Below are 18,874 nucleotides of genomic sequence, written 5' to 3'. Positions count from 1 at the left end.
AACTTTGGCATTTTCCTAGACAGGTAGAGTTTAAAACTTAATTAATCAGAAACCATCAGCTATAAACACTCACGATTTTAGAAAAAATGTTAAGCAAGTTACCATAGTCCGATTTCCAATCCGAAAATCGTTTGAATAAAATTTTGAAATAAAAATTATGAATGATGAATGCTCTGGGTTGGTACCCATGAGGCATAAATGTATTTCTCTAAAAATGCCGCGACCAAGGTAAAGATAGTTATGTGGCTTTCATCGATTACGAAAAGGCTTTCAATTGGGTACACAATGGAACAATTTTGAACATATTAAGAATCAAAAGCATTGATGGTAGAGACCATTAACCGACGAATGATACATTCAAAGACAGCTCAGACAGGTATGCGTTCTATCATCGCTATTATTTAATACCTACTCGGAGATAATTTCAAACAGGCTTTGCAAGATAAAGATTATGGAGTAAAAATCAATGGTGGATTTATAATCTAGATATCTGTTAGTCTAGGGTCCAGCTAAGGGCCTTTTCAATTCTGATGGGTCCACCCAATTTTTTTGTACATTTTTGGCTGCTGTTTACGAATTTTAGGGGGGAATTTCGATTAGAGTGGTCAAAAAATTGTTACAAACAATTTAGTTGTTGTAGTATAAGGATTTAGCTCGTAAACTAAAAGAGCGAATTTTTTTTAATCAAATTCGTTTTAACCTAATTTAATCAACGAACATAAAACATTTTTCATGTTCTGTTAGTTTACGAGCTAGAGCCTTTTAAACAAGTAAATGGTTTACATAACTTTAAAGATAATTTTAATTTTAAACAAAACATAATTTTAATTTGAGAATTTTAAATTTTTTTAACAAAGAAACAAATTTTATAAGAACTGTTTTGTACAGTTCTCAGTTCACCAAACTAAGATGAATATAATAATATGTTTTACAAAAAGCAATCCTAACTGAACCTTAAAGTTGCATCATCAAAGAGATCTTAATATTTTGATTCACTTTTATAATTCAGTCATATAAAATTACACTTTTATCTGTTACGATACCACCACACTGATCCTTAAGCCCACCAAATTAGATATTGCTCGATGTTATTTAGTATTAACTTTCCTTGAATTATTAATCTTATATTTTAGTAGGTATGATGAAGGTGAGTGTTAGAAGGACATGATGAGATTAACAATAGAGATAAATATTAAGTATACTCACTGACTATGATTATTAAGATTACAAGACCAATAACACCCATTATTATCATCATCTGAAACAAAGAAATAATATTTAAGCATGGAAATATAATTACTGTAATAATAAATATGCTGTTTGGTGACAAAATAGAGAAAACGACAATTTTTGCTCTCAAAGAAGTTTCGTCTTGCAACATATCTTTTTATATCAATACATTTTATCTAGAGTTGTTATAATCCAGCCATGTTCTCTCTGGAGTGGGAAGTGCTGCAAAGTGTTCATTAATAGTCGCAGTGATTTCTTGATTGGTCATTTAATTGGTGATTAAATTTTGAAAAAGATGGTAGTACCAGAGAGCAACACCTGGATAATAAGGTGGATATTTCATTACTTTCTTCTTCTTATTTTCATACGTCTTTATAGTCTCATTTGTAATTCCGAAGACAACCCCTCTTGCTATCTCTTGTCTGGTCTTTCTGGAAGCCCTCTTACTTTTGGTTTCCCAGATATTACAATGTTTGCAATTCTCCTTTTGATTCAAATATTTTAGTCGTTCTCTTCCTCATCTCACTACAAATTGGACATCATATTTTTGACTAATATTTTTGTTTCTCATTCGATCTCGTCTATTTTTTACTACTATGGAACTGTATGTCTTCATATAAGCTGTTCCTAGAGTGTGTCGTTTTCTTTGTATGAGCTTTGTATCAGCGTTGGTTTCTATTGTGTATAAAAGTATTTGTCGAACAAACTGTTGCTTTTCTTTTCAATCCGAGATGTTTGTTACTCCACACTATGTCTCTTAATGCTATTTCCTCTATGCTAATGCTATTATTACTTTCTTCTATAGGAGTAGACGTGGTTCACAAAATTTCATTTGTTCGCTTATAATTTTATCTTCTTCTAGCCCTTTTCAATTGTCGTATAACGATAAAGCGATATTTCTGCTCTCTTATTGCGTACCATTTGTGATGCTATTGAAAACCAATGGTAAACTGACTGGCTATTTAATGAGCTAGAGACTGAATTTTAATAAAATCAACGTTACTGCATGATTCTATTCCCATACCATGGCACTTTCTTTTCCAAGAATGTACTGATTTTGCTCTATACATATTAAATAGAGTTGGAGAAATGCAGCAACCTTGACGAAGCTCTTTTATCACAGCACGTCCAGGTGATATAGCATTGTCTCTTTTAATTCAAGAGTCCCTTTTTGTAGTGCCTTTCCGAGCGTGTGATTTAAATTGGTGTCTCGAAGTACTTCCCAAAGGTTTAATATTCGCACTGCATCGTAGTCCTTTTGTAAATCAATAGAAATTATCTGTACTTCTTGATTTTTGGCTGTTTTCTTTTCTACGATCGGCTTTTAGCAAAATACATTATCAGTACAACAACTTCTACCTTGAATTCACTTTGTTCTTCCTCCTGGGAATTGCAGTATGCTTCTTCTATCATCATCATCACCATCATCATCGTCAGCCGGTTTTAATTCTACTGCAGGACATAGGCCTTCCCTGTTTGTATCCAGAGTGCCAGAGTGTATTCAGAGTCTTTTGCAGTATGGATTAAATTTTTTGTCATCTTTCGCAGATCATCTTGCCATCGTATAGGTGGTCTTCCTCTGTTTCATTTATCTGTCTCGGTCTTCATTCGGTTAAGTTGCGTGTCTATCTTCCATCTTTTAACCTTTTCACGTAGCCAGCCCATCTACATTTCAATCTGCAAGCTCTCTCCACAACATCTGTAATTTTGGTTCTTTTTCGCAGGTCTTTGTGTGTGATCTTGTCTTTTATTGTCACTTCTATCATTGAACGTTCCATCCTTTGTTGTGCTACTCTTAGTTTTAAAGCATTATTTTTTGTTAGGGACAGTGTTTCTACACCGTAGGTTATTACTGGCAGAAAACATTGATCCAAGACTTTCCGCTTCAGATTAATCGGTATGTTGCCGTCTTATGCACCATATGTTGCCCATCGATTTGCTATTCTTCTTGATACATCACCTGTTTGGTTGTCCTTACCTAATCTAAATTCGAGTCCAAGGTATATGTATTTACAAACAAGTTCTACTTCGTCCTTCTGAATTTTTAAATTGTTACTGGGCACGATGTTTGCCATGTATTTTGTTTTTGTTTTTTTCTATAAGGTGCCTTAATACCTCTTCATATAAACGACTATCTTCCAGATAAAGTCTACTAATTACTGAAATGCCACGATAATTATTGTGGTCCTTCTTAGAAACTGTTTTGTGTATTAAGGAGGTGTATGCCACTTTCTGTTGGTTTGGAACGGGATATCCATTTATACACATATTAAAAATTTTTGCAATCAAATGATATAGTGTTTTAGTGCCACATTTGAAGAGTTCGATATCTATATTACTTCAGGATCACTTGCTCTGTTTTTTTATAATGACATTACGGATTTTCTAAGGATGTTTTCAGTTTAAGTAATTAATTATCTATCCTGTAAACTTACCTTTAAATTCTGTAACCAAAATTTTCTCTTTAGTTTTCCCGCTTGCTGTTCAAATTGTGAAGCACCTTGTTGTAGAGCATCTAAAACAAACATTCACTTAATTTATATGAATAAAAAATGAATAAATTACATAAGAATAGGTAAATATATATATTATTATAACGAAATTAGAAAAACGATGATTTTTTTGTTAAACCTGCGTTCATATAAAAATAGAAAGTCTAGAACTGTAACAATGATCATACAAGAGTATAATATATATCACTTCCCAGCGAACAACAAATAGACATAAACTAGAGAATCGAAAATATGACTCTTTACGTATTGGGTCAAATATTTTTCCATTGTAACATTTTTTAAATAGATTTCATACATTTCTTTGTTACAGTTTGATCGATTTATGACATGATGTATTGTCTTAGTAAGAACTGCCTCGTTCTTCTTCATGTATAGCCTCTTTTTTCGATTTTTTTTTTCTTCACAAGCACCAGTAATTCTTTTTTTTTTCTAAAATAGTCGATGAGCGAAATAACCGGTGTGTCTCAAAATAAGCAAGCCAATTTTCTACTCATGTTGGAGTATTTCTATTATTTAGCTGCCTTTAGATTTGACTTCGAAAAAAAGTGGTTGATTAGTACTTTATCCACCGTCAAATATGGATGCAAAACTCACATGGGCGCAACAGTTGTAAATAACCTTCTGCATCCTCGATGGGTTGTTATTTTACACCCACTTCGACCAATTTCGACACCAATTTTGAACACAGCTTCATGGTTGTATCTTTCTCGAACAATTCAATTAATATAGCTGTATTACTACTTCTTCTAATAAACAGTGTTAGATATTTGAACGAAATAATAAAGTCTGGCGTAAATTTTATTGTCTTGCAAATTATATTATCTTATTCTATTCCCATTAATTTAAGTATGGATAAAGTCATCAAAAGCATCAACACAGGAAGAAAATACAGAATGAGAAACCAAGAAGTCAAGATACTCTGTTACAAAGATTAAGATAGTCTTCAAAAATTTGTCCACAGATTCAACGCGGAAACAAAAGAAGTCAATATAAAGATCTCAACTTAGAGAATAAAAATATTAGAGTAGAGTAAAGTGAAGTAAATTTTTATTTGCATAATTTTTTAACATAATTGAGCAAATAACGTCACATTATTAATCACAGATTAAAAAAAATATATATTAACATCACAGATTAAAATATATTGACATAAATTAAATATGCTGATCAGGGGGAAGGATAGGCCAGGTACTCCGCTACAGTATAGAGCTCAATGTTAACTAGGTGTTGAAAAACCTTTCTTCTACTGTAAAATTTAATACAAGCATACAAAGGACTTCCAAAGGACTTCTCTCTGTTAGGCAGAATCTGAAAAGTGAGATCTTCAAATTAAGGCTTCTTGTATTATATTCATGATTGGGAAGCACGTGATAAAACAAAGAAAAATGTTTAAATAGGAACATAATACATTCAAATATATATATGGCTAAGAAAGTAAGTAGATTGAGTTACTGAGTAAGTTATTGAGATCATTCTCTCTCCTGTTGCCGACAAGAATGTAGCGTAGAACAATTTTTAAATAATTTTAAACTGTTTGTCCTTGTTTTAGTGTAGTGTTATGTACTTCTTCTTCTTCTTAAAGTGCCCTCTCCTCAATGGAGGTTGGCTACTACAATGTTAAACTCTTCTCTATCTTCAGCTGTTCTTATTAGCTGTTCAAAATTTAGCCCTGTCCATTGTCGGATGTTTCTGAGCCACGATAGTCTTTTCCTTCCTAGGCCTCTCTTTCCCTCGATTTTTCCTTTCACTATAAGTTGGGCATATTGGTACTTATTTTTTCTCAGTATGTGGCCTAGGTATGATGTTTTTTCTAACTTTTACTGTGTTAAAAAGTTCTCTTTCCTTGCCTATTCTATGCAGCACTTCTTCGTTTGAGGTATGCGATGTCCATGAAACTTTGAGTATTCTCCGGTAGATCCACATTTTAAAGGCCTCCAATTTATTTACGGTTGATGTTTTAAGGGTCCACGTTTCAATTGCATATAGAAGAGTCGGCCAGACGTAGCATTTTGATAAACGTAGTCGAATTTCGAGTTTTATTCGAGAATCACAAAGCAGTTTTTTTATTTTTTCGAAAGATTTTCTGGCCTGTTCTATTCTCGATCTTATTTTTAGATCAGGATTTAGGCTGATATCGATCCAACATCCCAGGTACTTAAATCTATTGACCTGTTCTAAAATGTGCCCATTTATTGTGCAAGGTTGAGGTACGTTTTGGTTTTTTCGGATTGACATCACTTTGGTTTTTTTAATGTTTATTTTCATACCAAATTGCTCACAGGTCGAGTTGGTCTTGTCGATGAGTCGTTGTAGACCTAAGTCGGAATCCGCAATTAACACTGTATCATCGGCGTAGCTGATACTGTTGATATTTACGCCATTCACATTGACTCCATCCTTGGAATCCTCCAATGCTTCTTTAAATAGAAACTCGGAGTAAAGATTAAACAGCAGAGGCGACAGAACACATTCCTGTCTAACTCCCCTCCTAATTTCTACTTCTGCGGATGTGGAACCTTCGATCCTAACTCTGGCGTTTTGGTTCCAGTACAAGTTTTTTAAGAATTTGATGTCTTTTCCATCTAAACCGACTTCTTGCAAACGTTCTAATAGTAGGTCGTGTCTTACTCTATCAAATGCTTTTTCGAAGTCTATAAATTTGTACAATTTTGTGCTTCTGTACAATTTATGTTTAATTTCATGTTTATTACATTCTGCGCTTGCTGGATAGCCCAAATTTGACGAAATGCCCCTGATGATGCTGTAGAAAGCGAAAGTACTTGGACAAGATTTGATTATTAAAATTGTGCTCGATATTTGCCTTTAATTTTTTCAAAGTTAATTTGTTTATAGTGAAATTGTTAATAGTGAGAACAAAAGAGTGCAGACATCAAAAGAAAGTAGGTACAAAGTAGACGAGTGGATCATTATCATCATCATCATTATTATCATCATTATCCAGCCTTCTACGTCCAAAGTTGAACATAGGCCTCCCCTAATTTTTTACGGTTCTTTTGGTCTTGAGTTTCCTGCAGCTAATTCTCAGCGATTATTTTGACGTCGTCTGTCGATCGTGTATGTGGTCTACCTCTGTTTCTTCTGTCAGCTCGTGATCTCCAAACTGTAATTTTTTGGGTACACCGCCCGTCATTCATTCTGACCACATGTCCCTGTAGTTCCACTTTAGGCATGCTATGCACTCTATGATATCTATGACGCCTGTCCTTCTTATTTCTTTATTTATAACCCTGTTTCTGAGAGTCAGTCCAAGTAGCGAGCGTTCCATTCGTCTTTGGACTAGTCTGCGTTTTGTCGCTGTAGCCTGGGTTAAGGAAAGTTTTTCGGCGTCGTAAGTCATACCTGGAAACATACATTTTCCGAACGTCTTCTTTTTCAAATAATTTGGCATATTGCTCTTGAAAATATCTGATAAAGCTCCATATGCGGCTCATGCTAAAATGATTATTCTTTGCAGTGCAGCAGTTTGGTTATCCCTAGTAATTTGTGATTTATGTGGGAGTAGAAATGTCAACTGTTACTTCGGCTGTAAGAAAGCATTTAAGTAGAGTAAAACACGAAAAACTAATATCTATTTTAAGGAGCGTTGGCATCGATAATGGTGATCTTAGGATCATCAGCAACCTCATTATGACCAAACAGCAAAAACAAGGACAGACAACCAACTGAGCAAAGACGTTGTGGTAAAGAGAGATGTCAGGCTGGGGTGCGTCTTATTTTTGTAATATCTACTCAGAAGAAATATGCGAGGGCGTACTGATAAATGGAATAATTTCAGATATGTAGACGACAAAATAGTATTAGCAGATAAAATACAAGGTCCACAGAAATGAGCCCTCAACGGCCTCAACTTTACCACTAAAAAACAAAGTTTATTATTATTAATAAAAAGTAAATTCCACTAAAACGTACCGTTTTAGAAATGGCTTTCACTTTACTATTTAAAGTAGCAGCAAATACACTGTAAACATGTCATGTAAATCTCCAAAATCAGTAGCGGCTAGACATCTTAAGAAAAAGATTGTTATGGAGAGTGACTCAGTGTATTTTATAGAATGCAGTAAAGCAATTATACGAGTAGTACATAAAAGTGTAAATAATGCAAACCCCGAGTGTAATTCCCTTTACAACACATATATATATATATATATATATATATATATATATATATATATATATATATATATATATATATATAAATGTTTAGACAGAGAGACCAGATCAAAAACAAAAATTCTTTTTTCTCTATTTTTCTTACCTGCTCTATCATCTAATTCTGATAGTTTCTGATCTCTTTCCAATACTTTTTCTACATTCGTTTTCATGATATCCACGACTTCATCGACTTGCGCCTGTGTTTGTTGAAGTCGTCGTTGGGCGGCGATTTGTTGTGGCGTTCGCGGACCGCCCACAATGCCATCGTCGCCGACGCTACCCGCCGCCCCCGCACCGGGGGCCAGTGTATCCCCTGCTGACCTGTAACAAGAAAAAAATATGTATATGTTGTTGGAATTTTATGCCCAAACTGGGCTACTTGTTAACTTTATTTTTACTTTAATTAGAACGAGCTACCGAAAAATAAAAGTATTTCGAGTAAGCTTTGGAATGGGCCTTCGTCCTTTTGGACGATTAGTCACCCACACAAGTAATTCATAATTCATAATAAATGTTATATTAATGAACGTAACAAGTATATTCCAAAGCATTATCTGATTTATTTAAAACATAATATTACAACACTTGTCATCTATTTACATCGTGTTAAAATCTTAAAGAAGAAGTCTAAACAGAATATTTTTAAGAATTAATTTGAATAAAAAGTTTACCCGAACAATGTTTAAGAAGCTTGGTAGTTTTATTAGAGAATTACGAATTTACCAACACTACCAAACACTAAAATGGACAAGAGATCTGTAAGCAAGCAATAGTTCCATACAGTGATTTAATCATAGCAGTGGTTTATGAATAACAACTATTCCTTTTAAATGATCGGAGATATTAATCGACAGACAAACCGTTTTCTCTTCTAGAAATTTACAACCAAGCATTAGACAAACTCTTTCACAATTTTGGTGTAACCACTTGGTGCTCAAGGTCAGGTTATGGATTATTGGGTAATTTATTCGTGCAGAGGATATATAACTTTAAATCGGATGCCAGAAATATCCAATTCAATACGAAAGGGTTTCAACAGGATTGTTAAATCACGAGAGCAAGCCGAGAACTTCTTTAAAATAATTTTAGACACATAATTTCTTGTAAAACAAAATTTCGAAACAAATGGATGGATATAGCATACAACATTTATAAATGATAAAATTGTTTTATCAAATGGATGTTCTGTTGGGTAGCGTTCCGCAAGTTTCGCCCATTTTATGGTGGCCATAATCGTCCTACCTTGCAGACTATTCAAAATGTGGTGAATAAATTTGAGTTCAATGGTTCAGTAAACAATTAACCAACACCCGTATGCCAACAAAACGCAAGACATACTAAAAACATCGCCGCTGTCTATGAAAGAGTGCAGAAGAATCCTAGACAGTCCATTTACGTCACTCACAATATCTTAATTTGTCCAATTTTGTTTCGGGACTTGAGTCTGCAGTCGTACAAAATTCAGCTGAACAAGAAGCTGAAGGTAAATGACAATTTCTGACTATACGAACTGATGTCTATTCACTTGTTGTAGTTGGAAACTGACCCTAACTTTTATTGAAAAATCATCTTCTGCAAAAAGACCGTTAATAGAAATAAGAACTGATACAACAAAACTCCATGGTTTTGTAAGGAAGTATAAGAAAAATCTTTAATAAATCAACGCAGATTATGGCTTACGCTGACGATCTGGATTTGATGGCACGTACTAAACGAGGACTTAAAGAGATGACTTCCACCTTCTTGACAGCCGCACAAAATATGGGCCTTAAAATAAACGAGGAAAAAACCAAAATGTTAGCATCTATTCCAAATAACAGAGATAGAGCTAGAAACGCCGAAGAAAACTTCAGTATAGATCAATATAATTTTGAGGTAGTAAATAAGTTTACATATTTGGGTTCTCTCATAACAAACGATAATGACACATCTGAAGAAGTAAAACGGAGGGTACTGCTAGCAAACAAATGTTATTTTGGACTAAGCAAGCAGCTAAAAAACAGAAATTTAAGCCAGAAAACCAAACTAATAATATATAGAACACTCATCCTACCAGTGCTGACATATGGGTCAGAAACATGGACCATCTCCAAAACAGACGCAAATCTTCTGCTCGTCTTCGAAAGGAAGATACTAAGAAGAATAATGGGCGCATTCTGTGAGAATGGTATTTGGAGAAGGCGATATAATTTCGAATTGTACGAGAAGTATAAAAAAATAGTAAATGGTAGAGATGTAATATCCTTCATAAAAATAGGTAGGCTTAGATGGGCTGGACATGTGTCAAGAGCAAATGAAAATTACCCACCCAGACGAACTCTATTATCGGTCCCAGTGGGAAATAGGAGTAGAGGCAGACCACGACTGAGATGGAGGGACGGTGTGGACGAGGACGCAAGGAAAATCGGCGCGGCAAATTGGCAACGGTTGGCGATGAACTGAAACGACTGGCGAAATAGACTGGGGAAGGTCAAGGCTCAACTAGAGCTGTAGCACCACTGATGATGATGATAAGAAAAATGCAAAGAAAAGAAAAAAAATCATATCTAGAATACATAAGTAACCAGACCATATTTCTATAAAAACTTTAAAATATTTCGCAACAGGACACAGAGCAAAGTTAAAATATTTCGCAAAGTTAGTTAGAATCACCAAAAACAACCACTGGGAACGCTTCACAAAAGATCTGGAACATGGTTTCTGTGAATTACAGAAGGAAATGTGAAGATTTATAACAGAATAGATACTAGACATGAGAGAAATAGGAGAAATTAAAGAAATCGAAACAAACGCGTGGATATATTACTTGAAAAGATTGTACTCAGAAGACCAATCAATATCAGCAGAACCAGAAACATCGGAAATTACCACTGTTCGTTAACGAACAAACCAGAATAAGAATATTCACCCACAGTGGTAGGGTGCCAAATTGTCCAAAGAATCGTCGAAAATAAACGTACTATGACGATGTTTAAAAAAATTGATAAAAAAAACTGAAAAACTATAAAAGAATCAAACTTCAATCTTATAATGGATGAAATAAAGAAAATCGTAAAGAGAACTAAAGGTTAAAAGCTGGAAAATAAAGAAATTACGATCTTCTGGTATGCAGACGACACCATACTAACAGCAAGACAGTCAAATAGAAAGACTTACGAATATTTAGACATCACATTATCTCCCAGTTATGGTGATGTAGAAGCAGATGTTAAAAAATGAACAAATACACACAGCCAATAGAGCAGTAGGATCTCTAAACAATATAATAAAGAGGAACAAATACATTAGGATGAAAACTAAGACAATAATGTACAAACTAAGACCAATAATGACATACACGGCAGAAATAAGATCTGAGACATCCAAAACGTAAAAGATGCTAGAGACAACCGAAATCCGAATACTAAAAAGAATCACGAAAAGCACACTGAGACATCGAAAATCTTACCTAAAAGACAGAAAAGACAGGTAGATACTGAATAGGAAGAGAGAATGGGACAATGATATAATAAGAATGGTAGACGATAGGCTAGTCAAGTAGAACTCGTGTAAAAGTGTGGGGTGACTACGGAAAACATGGAGACAATTTAACATGAAGATAAAGGCACATTTCAACAAAACAAAAACAGGCAGACTTGCCTAATAAAAAAATAAAAGAAGAAAGAAGAAGAAGATTTTGTTTTACTTGTATCCATTGGATAGAATTTTCTTATTGATTGAAACAGTGGCGCACCCAGAATTTGTCTTAGGGGGGGGTTTTGAAATTTTTTTATGCTACATCCATGTTGAGTCCCTACAATTTGGGTTTTAGTTTAATTTAAAGTACCTACTAAAGATAACAGTTCCAAAGATTCAGGTATCTATTATCCTACCTACCAACTAAAACCACCCTCTCTTACTTATGCGTAGTTGACTGTCGCACGTACCGTACTCCGAAAGTGGGATGGCCACTGTAAGGCTGACGACATTTTTGGAACACTCCCTTCTCTTATCTAGATCTTATCTATTGTTCTGAAGCTATTTTCTTGTGGCATTTTAAAGTAATTACTATTTTATTGGGAATAAGCCAAAATTGAAGGTTAAAATAATGTTATTGACGTTTGACATTAATCGAACTTGTAAATACAATCCACTTTGAAGACGGCTATCGCCGTATTCCCGTTCTCCTCCGGGAATCCTCCCGGTGCAAGGCATGCTCCTCCTCCAAACCTGTCGATTCCATCGCTCTTCTAATTCCTTCATTTCAAGAGCGTCGAGGTCTACCTCTTTTTTTTCATCCAGGGGGCTTCGATTTGTGAAGTTTTTGGGGCCAACATTTGTCAGACATTCTCAATTGATGTCCAAACCATTTTGAACCTCTTCTTTTTATTCTGTGAATGACCGTTTCTGTAGCATTCATGTTATTTCTTATAGATTCGTTAGTCTTCCTTTCCTGCCTTGATATTCTAGCACTTCTTCTCAAATAATCCATTTCAACTGTCAACAATCTTCTCTTCAGGTCTCCATTAATTGTCCATACTTCAGAGCCATAGAACAAAGAACTGATTCAACCATGGTTTGCCCTATTCTTTTTTTGTTCCTTTTGGAAATGTGGTGATCCCACCATAAGGAGTTCAGACATCCTACAATTTTACGTCCCTGATTACTTCGTGTTTAATTTCGGTTTCTCCCAAGCCGTTCTTAGCAATGAGTGGATCTAAATATTTAAATTTTTTCACTTGTTTGATTTCCACGTCCTCGTCTATCAACACTTCAAACCTTGCATCTGAACTGATAATTAAGTAAATATTCTGTTTCCTTCATGCTGACTTGTAACCCCCATTTTAATTATTCTCTCTATAGACACTTTATCATAAATTCTAGATCATAAGAATCTTGAGCTAGGATGACTTGGTCATCCGCAAAGTTTAGGGAGAACAGTACGTCATTTCCTATGGGGATTCCCATTCCCTGGCAGTGGTTTTTCCAATTTTGGAGGGCTGCCTCAATATATAAATTAAACAGTAAGGGTGACATACTGCATCCTTGTTTTAGCCCTTTAGTTTCTTTTATTGGCTCTGATAGTCTATATCCGATTTTTAGGTAAGTAGTGTTATCCCTGCATACTTCTGTGATTATTCCTAAAAGGTATGGACTAATGTCGAGTTGTTGTTAAGCTTGCCACAATTTAAGTCTTGGAACTGTATTATACGCCTTTTCTAGGTCGATGAAGGCTGGATGTACTTCTGTACCAACCTTTATTCTTTTTTATATTAATTGTTGGAGTATAAACAAGTTATCAGTGCAAGATCAAAGATCAAAAATTCAAACGTCAATAAACTTATTTTAACCTTTAATTGCGACTTATTTCCATTAAAATAGTAATTAGATCTTATCTCTGTCATTAGCCCGGTTGGTATTTCTCTTCTTCTTTTTTCTTTTTAATGACTGCTTGGATGTAATTGTGAACACTATTCCATCCCTCCGTATTTCCCGTCATCTTTACGATCATCTCTTACAGTCACAGGGTTCATACCTATTTCTTTATACATTCTGTTTCTCTCCACTGTACATCTATTACACTCCAGCATTGTGTAAGTAACAGTGTCGGAATATTCGCAGTATAGGCATTTATCTGCATCTGTCTTTCTGAACCTATGAAGATACGCCCTAAAACAGACAATCTACCCAGTCCCTTAGGCTTGGGATCAGCATCTTTGTCCACTGAGCAACATCTTCCTTGTTGTTCCACTCTTCTTGCCATTTTTCCATTGATCTTTCCCTTTCTTTTTTTTATAGCTGTTGTCAAATGCTTTCTTCTCCCATAGAGATGTCTCTTTTCTTTTCTACTGCTCTAACACATGCAGAGGAACACAACCCGTGATAGTTCACAAGGCCGCCGCAGATACAGTCCTGTAGGCGCATGCTACTCGCATCAGACTCGTTCTGTCTAATTTTTTATAAGCCTAATATTAGGTATCTATATCTAAATATAATGAAAAATATTATTAACTATTGCGTATTTATACAATAATTATTGTGTTCTACATATTTAAAGTGGTAATTTAATTATTCAATCAGCGTTTTGGATTTTTTGTATTGTGTGTGAAAGACAAGTTACATTTTTCTACTATTCTTTATATATTGTTTACTTTATATGCCCTGGGGGGGGTTTAACCCCCAAAACCCCCCCCTGGGTGCGCCACAGGATTGAAACCAATTGAATTTTCTTTTTAAAAATCACGCTAATTTTGACGAAATTGTGAATTTGAAATTATGAGTTAACTAAAAAATCCAATTTGTATACGATAAGATCTCTTTAAGTTAGCTCCATTAATTTTCTTGGTATTCTCATTTCTAGCATTGCTAGTTATAATCTACTTCTTTTTATCGAATCATATTATGCTTGCTGGAAATCTACGAAAATTTGGTGTACCTACATCTCGGTTAAATTCCCAGTTTTTTTATATTTGTCGGATCGTAAATATTGGATCTATTATTGACCTTCCATTACGAAAGATGTATTGGTAGTCGCCTACAATACCTTCCGAATACGGAGTGAGCCTCTTTAATAAGATAATTGATAGAACTTTATACGCTGTGTTAGCGATATGCCTTTACAGTTTCGAAATTGTTCTTTATCTCCCTTATTATGAATGGGTATTGAACAAATTTCTGTAAGAATTGGCCTTATTACCCATTCTACTTTCACTTAGAAGGGATACTTGGTTTTGTATAATTCTTAAAAGTATCTTAAGCATGTTGCTAATCAAACTGATTAGTCTAAAATCGCTACATTTGGTAACACTGCTTTTCTTTGGTAATGTTATAAATAGTGACTCCAACAAATTATCTGGTATTATTCCCTCGTTGTAAATTTTGTCAAAGAAAGTTGTTAAGAAGGTTATGTTTTCCTGGTCCAAAGTTTTAGTAGCTCAGCAGGTATTTGATTTAGTTGAGTTGCTTTGTTCTACTGACGAAATAGAACAATTAATATTTAAATGGGAATAAGTCACAATTAAAGGTTAAAATACATTTATTGACGTTTCAATTTCCACTTCGGAAATCGTTCTCAAAATACAAACATTAGTAAATTAAACAAATTTTGTTTTTGTTACTTAGTGAAAAATTCTTCTAATAATTTAATTTTATCTGACTCATCTATATTGACAATTCAGACATACATTATACATTTTAAAGTAGACGACTTTAAAATGATATTGCCAATATTGTTGAGTTGCGTTCCTGGGACGACTTTACTTATAAGATAGTTCATTCGATTACATGAAATCAACTTTAACGTGAGAATATCCGTCAGAAAAAATCATAACATGTAATTCGTCTTTAAAAAGGCAAATACATGCCATGATGACAGTAAAATTCTCCCGTTAGTGATTCCATAGTAAATTATGAGGGAAAAACCAGGAAAAAACCTCATAATACTATCCCGACATGGTAAGTATTTGATCTTGCATTTAGTTTACCTTCAACAAATACCAAATTCCGATTTTATATGTTTGTTATTTAAAAAATATAAATGATGTATTCTCTATATGTTACTGACTTACCAATACTGGTATTTTCCTTTTAATAACTTCCTCTTTCAATATGGGTAACCAGATCCTACTACATTCTGCCGAGGAATTCGCGACGCAATTGGTCTCATTTAGCATAATTAGAGCCGCTTCTTTGATTTTTCTCTTTTTACCATCAGTTTCTTTTAGGACTATATTTGAATCATTCCATTGAACCCTATGTTCATTATCCCATGCATGTTTACATATTTGAGATCTATCAAATTCTCTATTTTTAATATAGGATTGATGTTCACTTATTCTAACATTTAATGGCCTTGATGTTTCACCTAAATAAAACTGATCGCATTCACAAGGTATTTTATAAATGCAATTCTTTGTCCTTTCTTGTTCATTGTTAGGTTTGGTTTTGGACAAAATAGATCTCAACGTGTTTGTTGTTTTGAATGTTGTTGAAATGTTGAATTTATTTCCTATCCTTTTAAGCTTTTCCGATAATCCTTTTATGTATGGTATTGTTATTTTCCTCGTATTATTCTTTGTATATGCTGTAGGATCTCGTTCTAAGTTGTTTGTTCTATTCGATCGATTGTTGAAAATTCCTTATTTATAAACGATAAAGGATAATCATTTTTTAATAAAACAGTTGTTAACAAATGTTTCTCCTCCAAGAACGAATTTTCGTTAGAACAAGTAATTTTGGCTCTATCGTATAAGAATTTAATGATTCCCTTTTTAATATTAATATTGTGATTTGATTTGAAATTTAAATATCTGTTGGTGTGTGTTGGTTTTCTATACACCTGAGTTTCGTATCCAGTATCGTTCTTAGAGATTAAAACATCCAGAAAAGGTAATGTGTTATTATATTCCTTTTCCATGGTAAATGTTATTGTCTCTTCTTTATCGTTTATATCATTTAGGAATGTGTCCAACAACTCTGATCCATGAGGCCATATTGAGAATACATCATCTACATATCTCCACCATACTGAGGGTTTTAAATTTTGTTTAGAAATAATATTTGTTTCAAAATCTTCCATAAATATATCGGCTAATAATGGAGATAAACTAGAGAAATAGAACAAAATAGAGAATTACCAGACAAAGAGAAGAGAAGAAAAGAGGATACACAAAAAAAACCAAACCACCTAAATGAGGAACTTAAATATATAGAAAGCCTCAACAGAGAGAAAGAATTCAGACTATAAGAAAGTTAACATCAACAGAAAATAATTCAAGGCAACCACAAGACAATGCAGAGGTCAGAATGGCGACGTTTTAAAAACAAGGAAAGATAAATTGAATAGATGGGTGAAATACTTTAACCAGGCACTTACTATAGAGGAAGAAGAAGAAAACCTGGAAGATGAGTGAGATGAGGTAAGGAAAATAGACGAGGGGTAAGAAGAACCACCAACAGCAGCAGCATATTAGCATTACAGCAGCTTATAAAAGAAATATGGACATAAAAATCCCTCCCCAATGATTGGAATATTAGAATAATTTGCACCATACACAAAAAAGGAGATATATTTGAATGCTCTAACCACAGAGGAATTACGCTTCTGAATGGTGAAAGAGAATGGTGAAAAACTCGAATTGAATGAAAACGCAACAGTATATTTATTTTATTGTAGAATACGCTGAGTAGGACAATTTTTGTTAGTGTAGCATTCAAAAAATGAGCTATTATGCACCATTGGATATTATTGTTTACTAGATTAAAGTGTTTTAAGTCTACGAGATATGCGTATACACCTTTGTTGGAAAAGATACCGACATACTAAGAGCTAGAAGGACCCTAGTTGTTTAAACAAACGATATTATATATTATTATGTATTATATTTTTCTTAGGAGCTAATATATTAAGAAATAAGCATTTTTTTAAAAACCATTCTTATTTTTCACTATTATACAAAAAATTTTGTATCTTCTTCATTACGTTAATGAATATATAAACGTTGACTTCGTCTCTTTGTTTCTATTTCTGTACGTGTCACATAATATATTTAGGACTAGCCCTCGGCCCTCTGCATGACTCGATAATTTATTCCGAGAATCTGAAGGGTGTTCAGGTGTCGGTGACGTGGGGAACATCACGTACTGAATGTATGAATGTGGGTAATGGTTGATCGTTGAACCCATCGATCCGATTTGTCGGTTTTGTAGGTTTATATACGTGTCTGAAAACACTGAATATTATTTTTCTACAAGAATAGAAAAGTTGCTACATTCGATTTTCTGCTGGGCTTTGCATCGAATTGTTTGTTTTACATCATCTATTTGCTAGAGGTTATTTCTAATGTCGTTTACTGCGCTTTTGTAGTATTATGTATTATAGTAGTATTATGGCTAGAGTCGGACATTCTAACAATTGAATTCGAATTAGAAATCTGCTTTATTGTCACTGGAAATTGTACAAATATATGGACAAAGCAAAAATGAAGACTCAGAAAATAAACGGACCAAATTTGAGAAAACACTTTGCGGAAACCAATAATTGAGAGAAAAGGCTGAAGGTAAGAGGGATATGTGTAAGAAAATTATAAAGAATTGATATTTTTTTTTTGAAAATAATGAATTAACTAAATAAAGAAGATGTTATTTATGTTACCCCACATATATGTTACCCCACATGAACAAAAATGCATGAAATAGATAAATTAATTGAACCTTAAAGTCCAATGTTCTTTTTTCCCAATACTTTACTGACGATTTGTTTGATTCAATAGAAAATTTGACTAATTTATATGCAAAATCCAAATCAAATTTTTTTCTCTCGATTTCAGAGCTCACACCATGGGACACAAAACTTTTCTGTGTAACTATGTGGCAGAAGTGGTATTCATAATTTATCAAGGATCCTCAACAGAACTACCACAAGAACATTTATCGGGAGCATCGGTCGTAACAAAACTGGCCGAATGAATAAATATTATAAACTATCAATTATTCTATGATAATTATTTGTTGAACTATAATTTATTACAGTATCTGCAGCACAAATATATCTATACTGCCGGTACAGTTCAAATAATCGTTTTCAAAATCCACCTTTTTCAGCGATCGTGTGTAAAAAAAAGAATGCTCCTGGTAATTCTAAAGAATTGTTAAGCGGTGATGAAAAAGTCATAATGACCAAAAGGTATGATAATAAAGGTGTTGTGATGGCCTCAAATTGTGTAAGCATTGGAAGCATATGCAAAAGTTGGGACAGAATTAATAAAAAATATATACAGAATTTTCAAGACCTGATGTAATTCGACTTTACAACGCACACATGGCACGAGTCGATAAATTAGACTTTATGATAACCATATTTCCATATATATATATAGAACCATAATTCGCTCAAAGATGTTTACACAAGCTAAAAACAGTACCAAGAAAGAAATGTCATCCGTCCACCACACTGGATAAATCTCCAAACTCATCGCTTT

General features: G+C 33.9%; 1 protein-coding gene across 4 annotated transcripts in view; it reads right to left on the bottom strand.

Annotated features, from left to right (window-relative positions):
- The window catches only part of nSyb (neuronal Synaptobrevin), a 71,907-nt gene that overhangs the window by 42,817 nt on the left and 10,216 nt on the right, over positions 1–18,874 (bottom strand). For all 4 annotated transcript variants that reach the window (XR_011950414.1, XM_072527620.1, XM_072527621.1 and 1 more), the window contains exons 2-4: positions 8,020–8,237; positions 3,666–3,745; positions 1,207–1,258 (exon numbers count right to left, since the gene is read on the bottom strand). Coding sequence is in view for 3 of the 4 variants with exons in the window: in XM_072527620.1 (XP_072383721.1) it covers positions 1,207–1,258; positions 3,666–3,745; positions 8,020–8,237 (350 nt within the window). In the remaining variant the exon portion in view is untranslated. The remainder of the gene's footprint in view (positions 1–1,206; positions 1,259–3,665; positions 3,746–8,019; positions 8,238–18,874) is intronic.

This window comes from Diabrotica undecimpunctata, chromosome 3, assembly GCF_040954645.1.
Source record: "Diabrotica undecimpunctata isolate CICGRU chromosome 3, icDiaUnde3, whole genome shotgun sequence".
Taxonomy (NCBI): Eukaryota; Metazoa; Arthropoda; class Insecta; order Coleoptera; family Chrysomelidae; genus Diabrotica; species Diabrotica undecimpunctata.
This window is presented reverse-complemented; position numbering and strand designations above follow the sequence as displayed.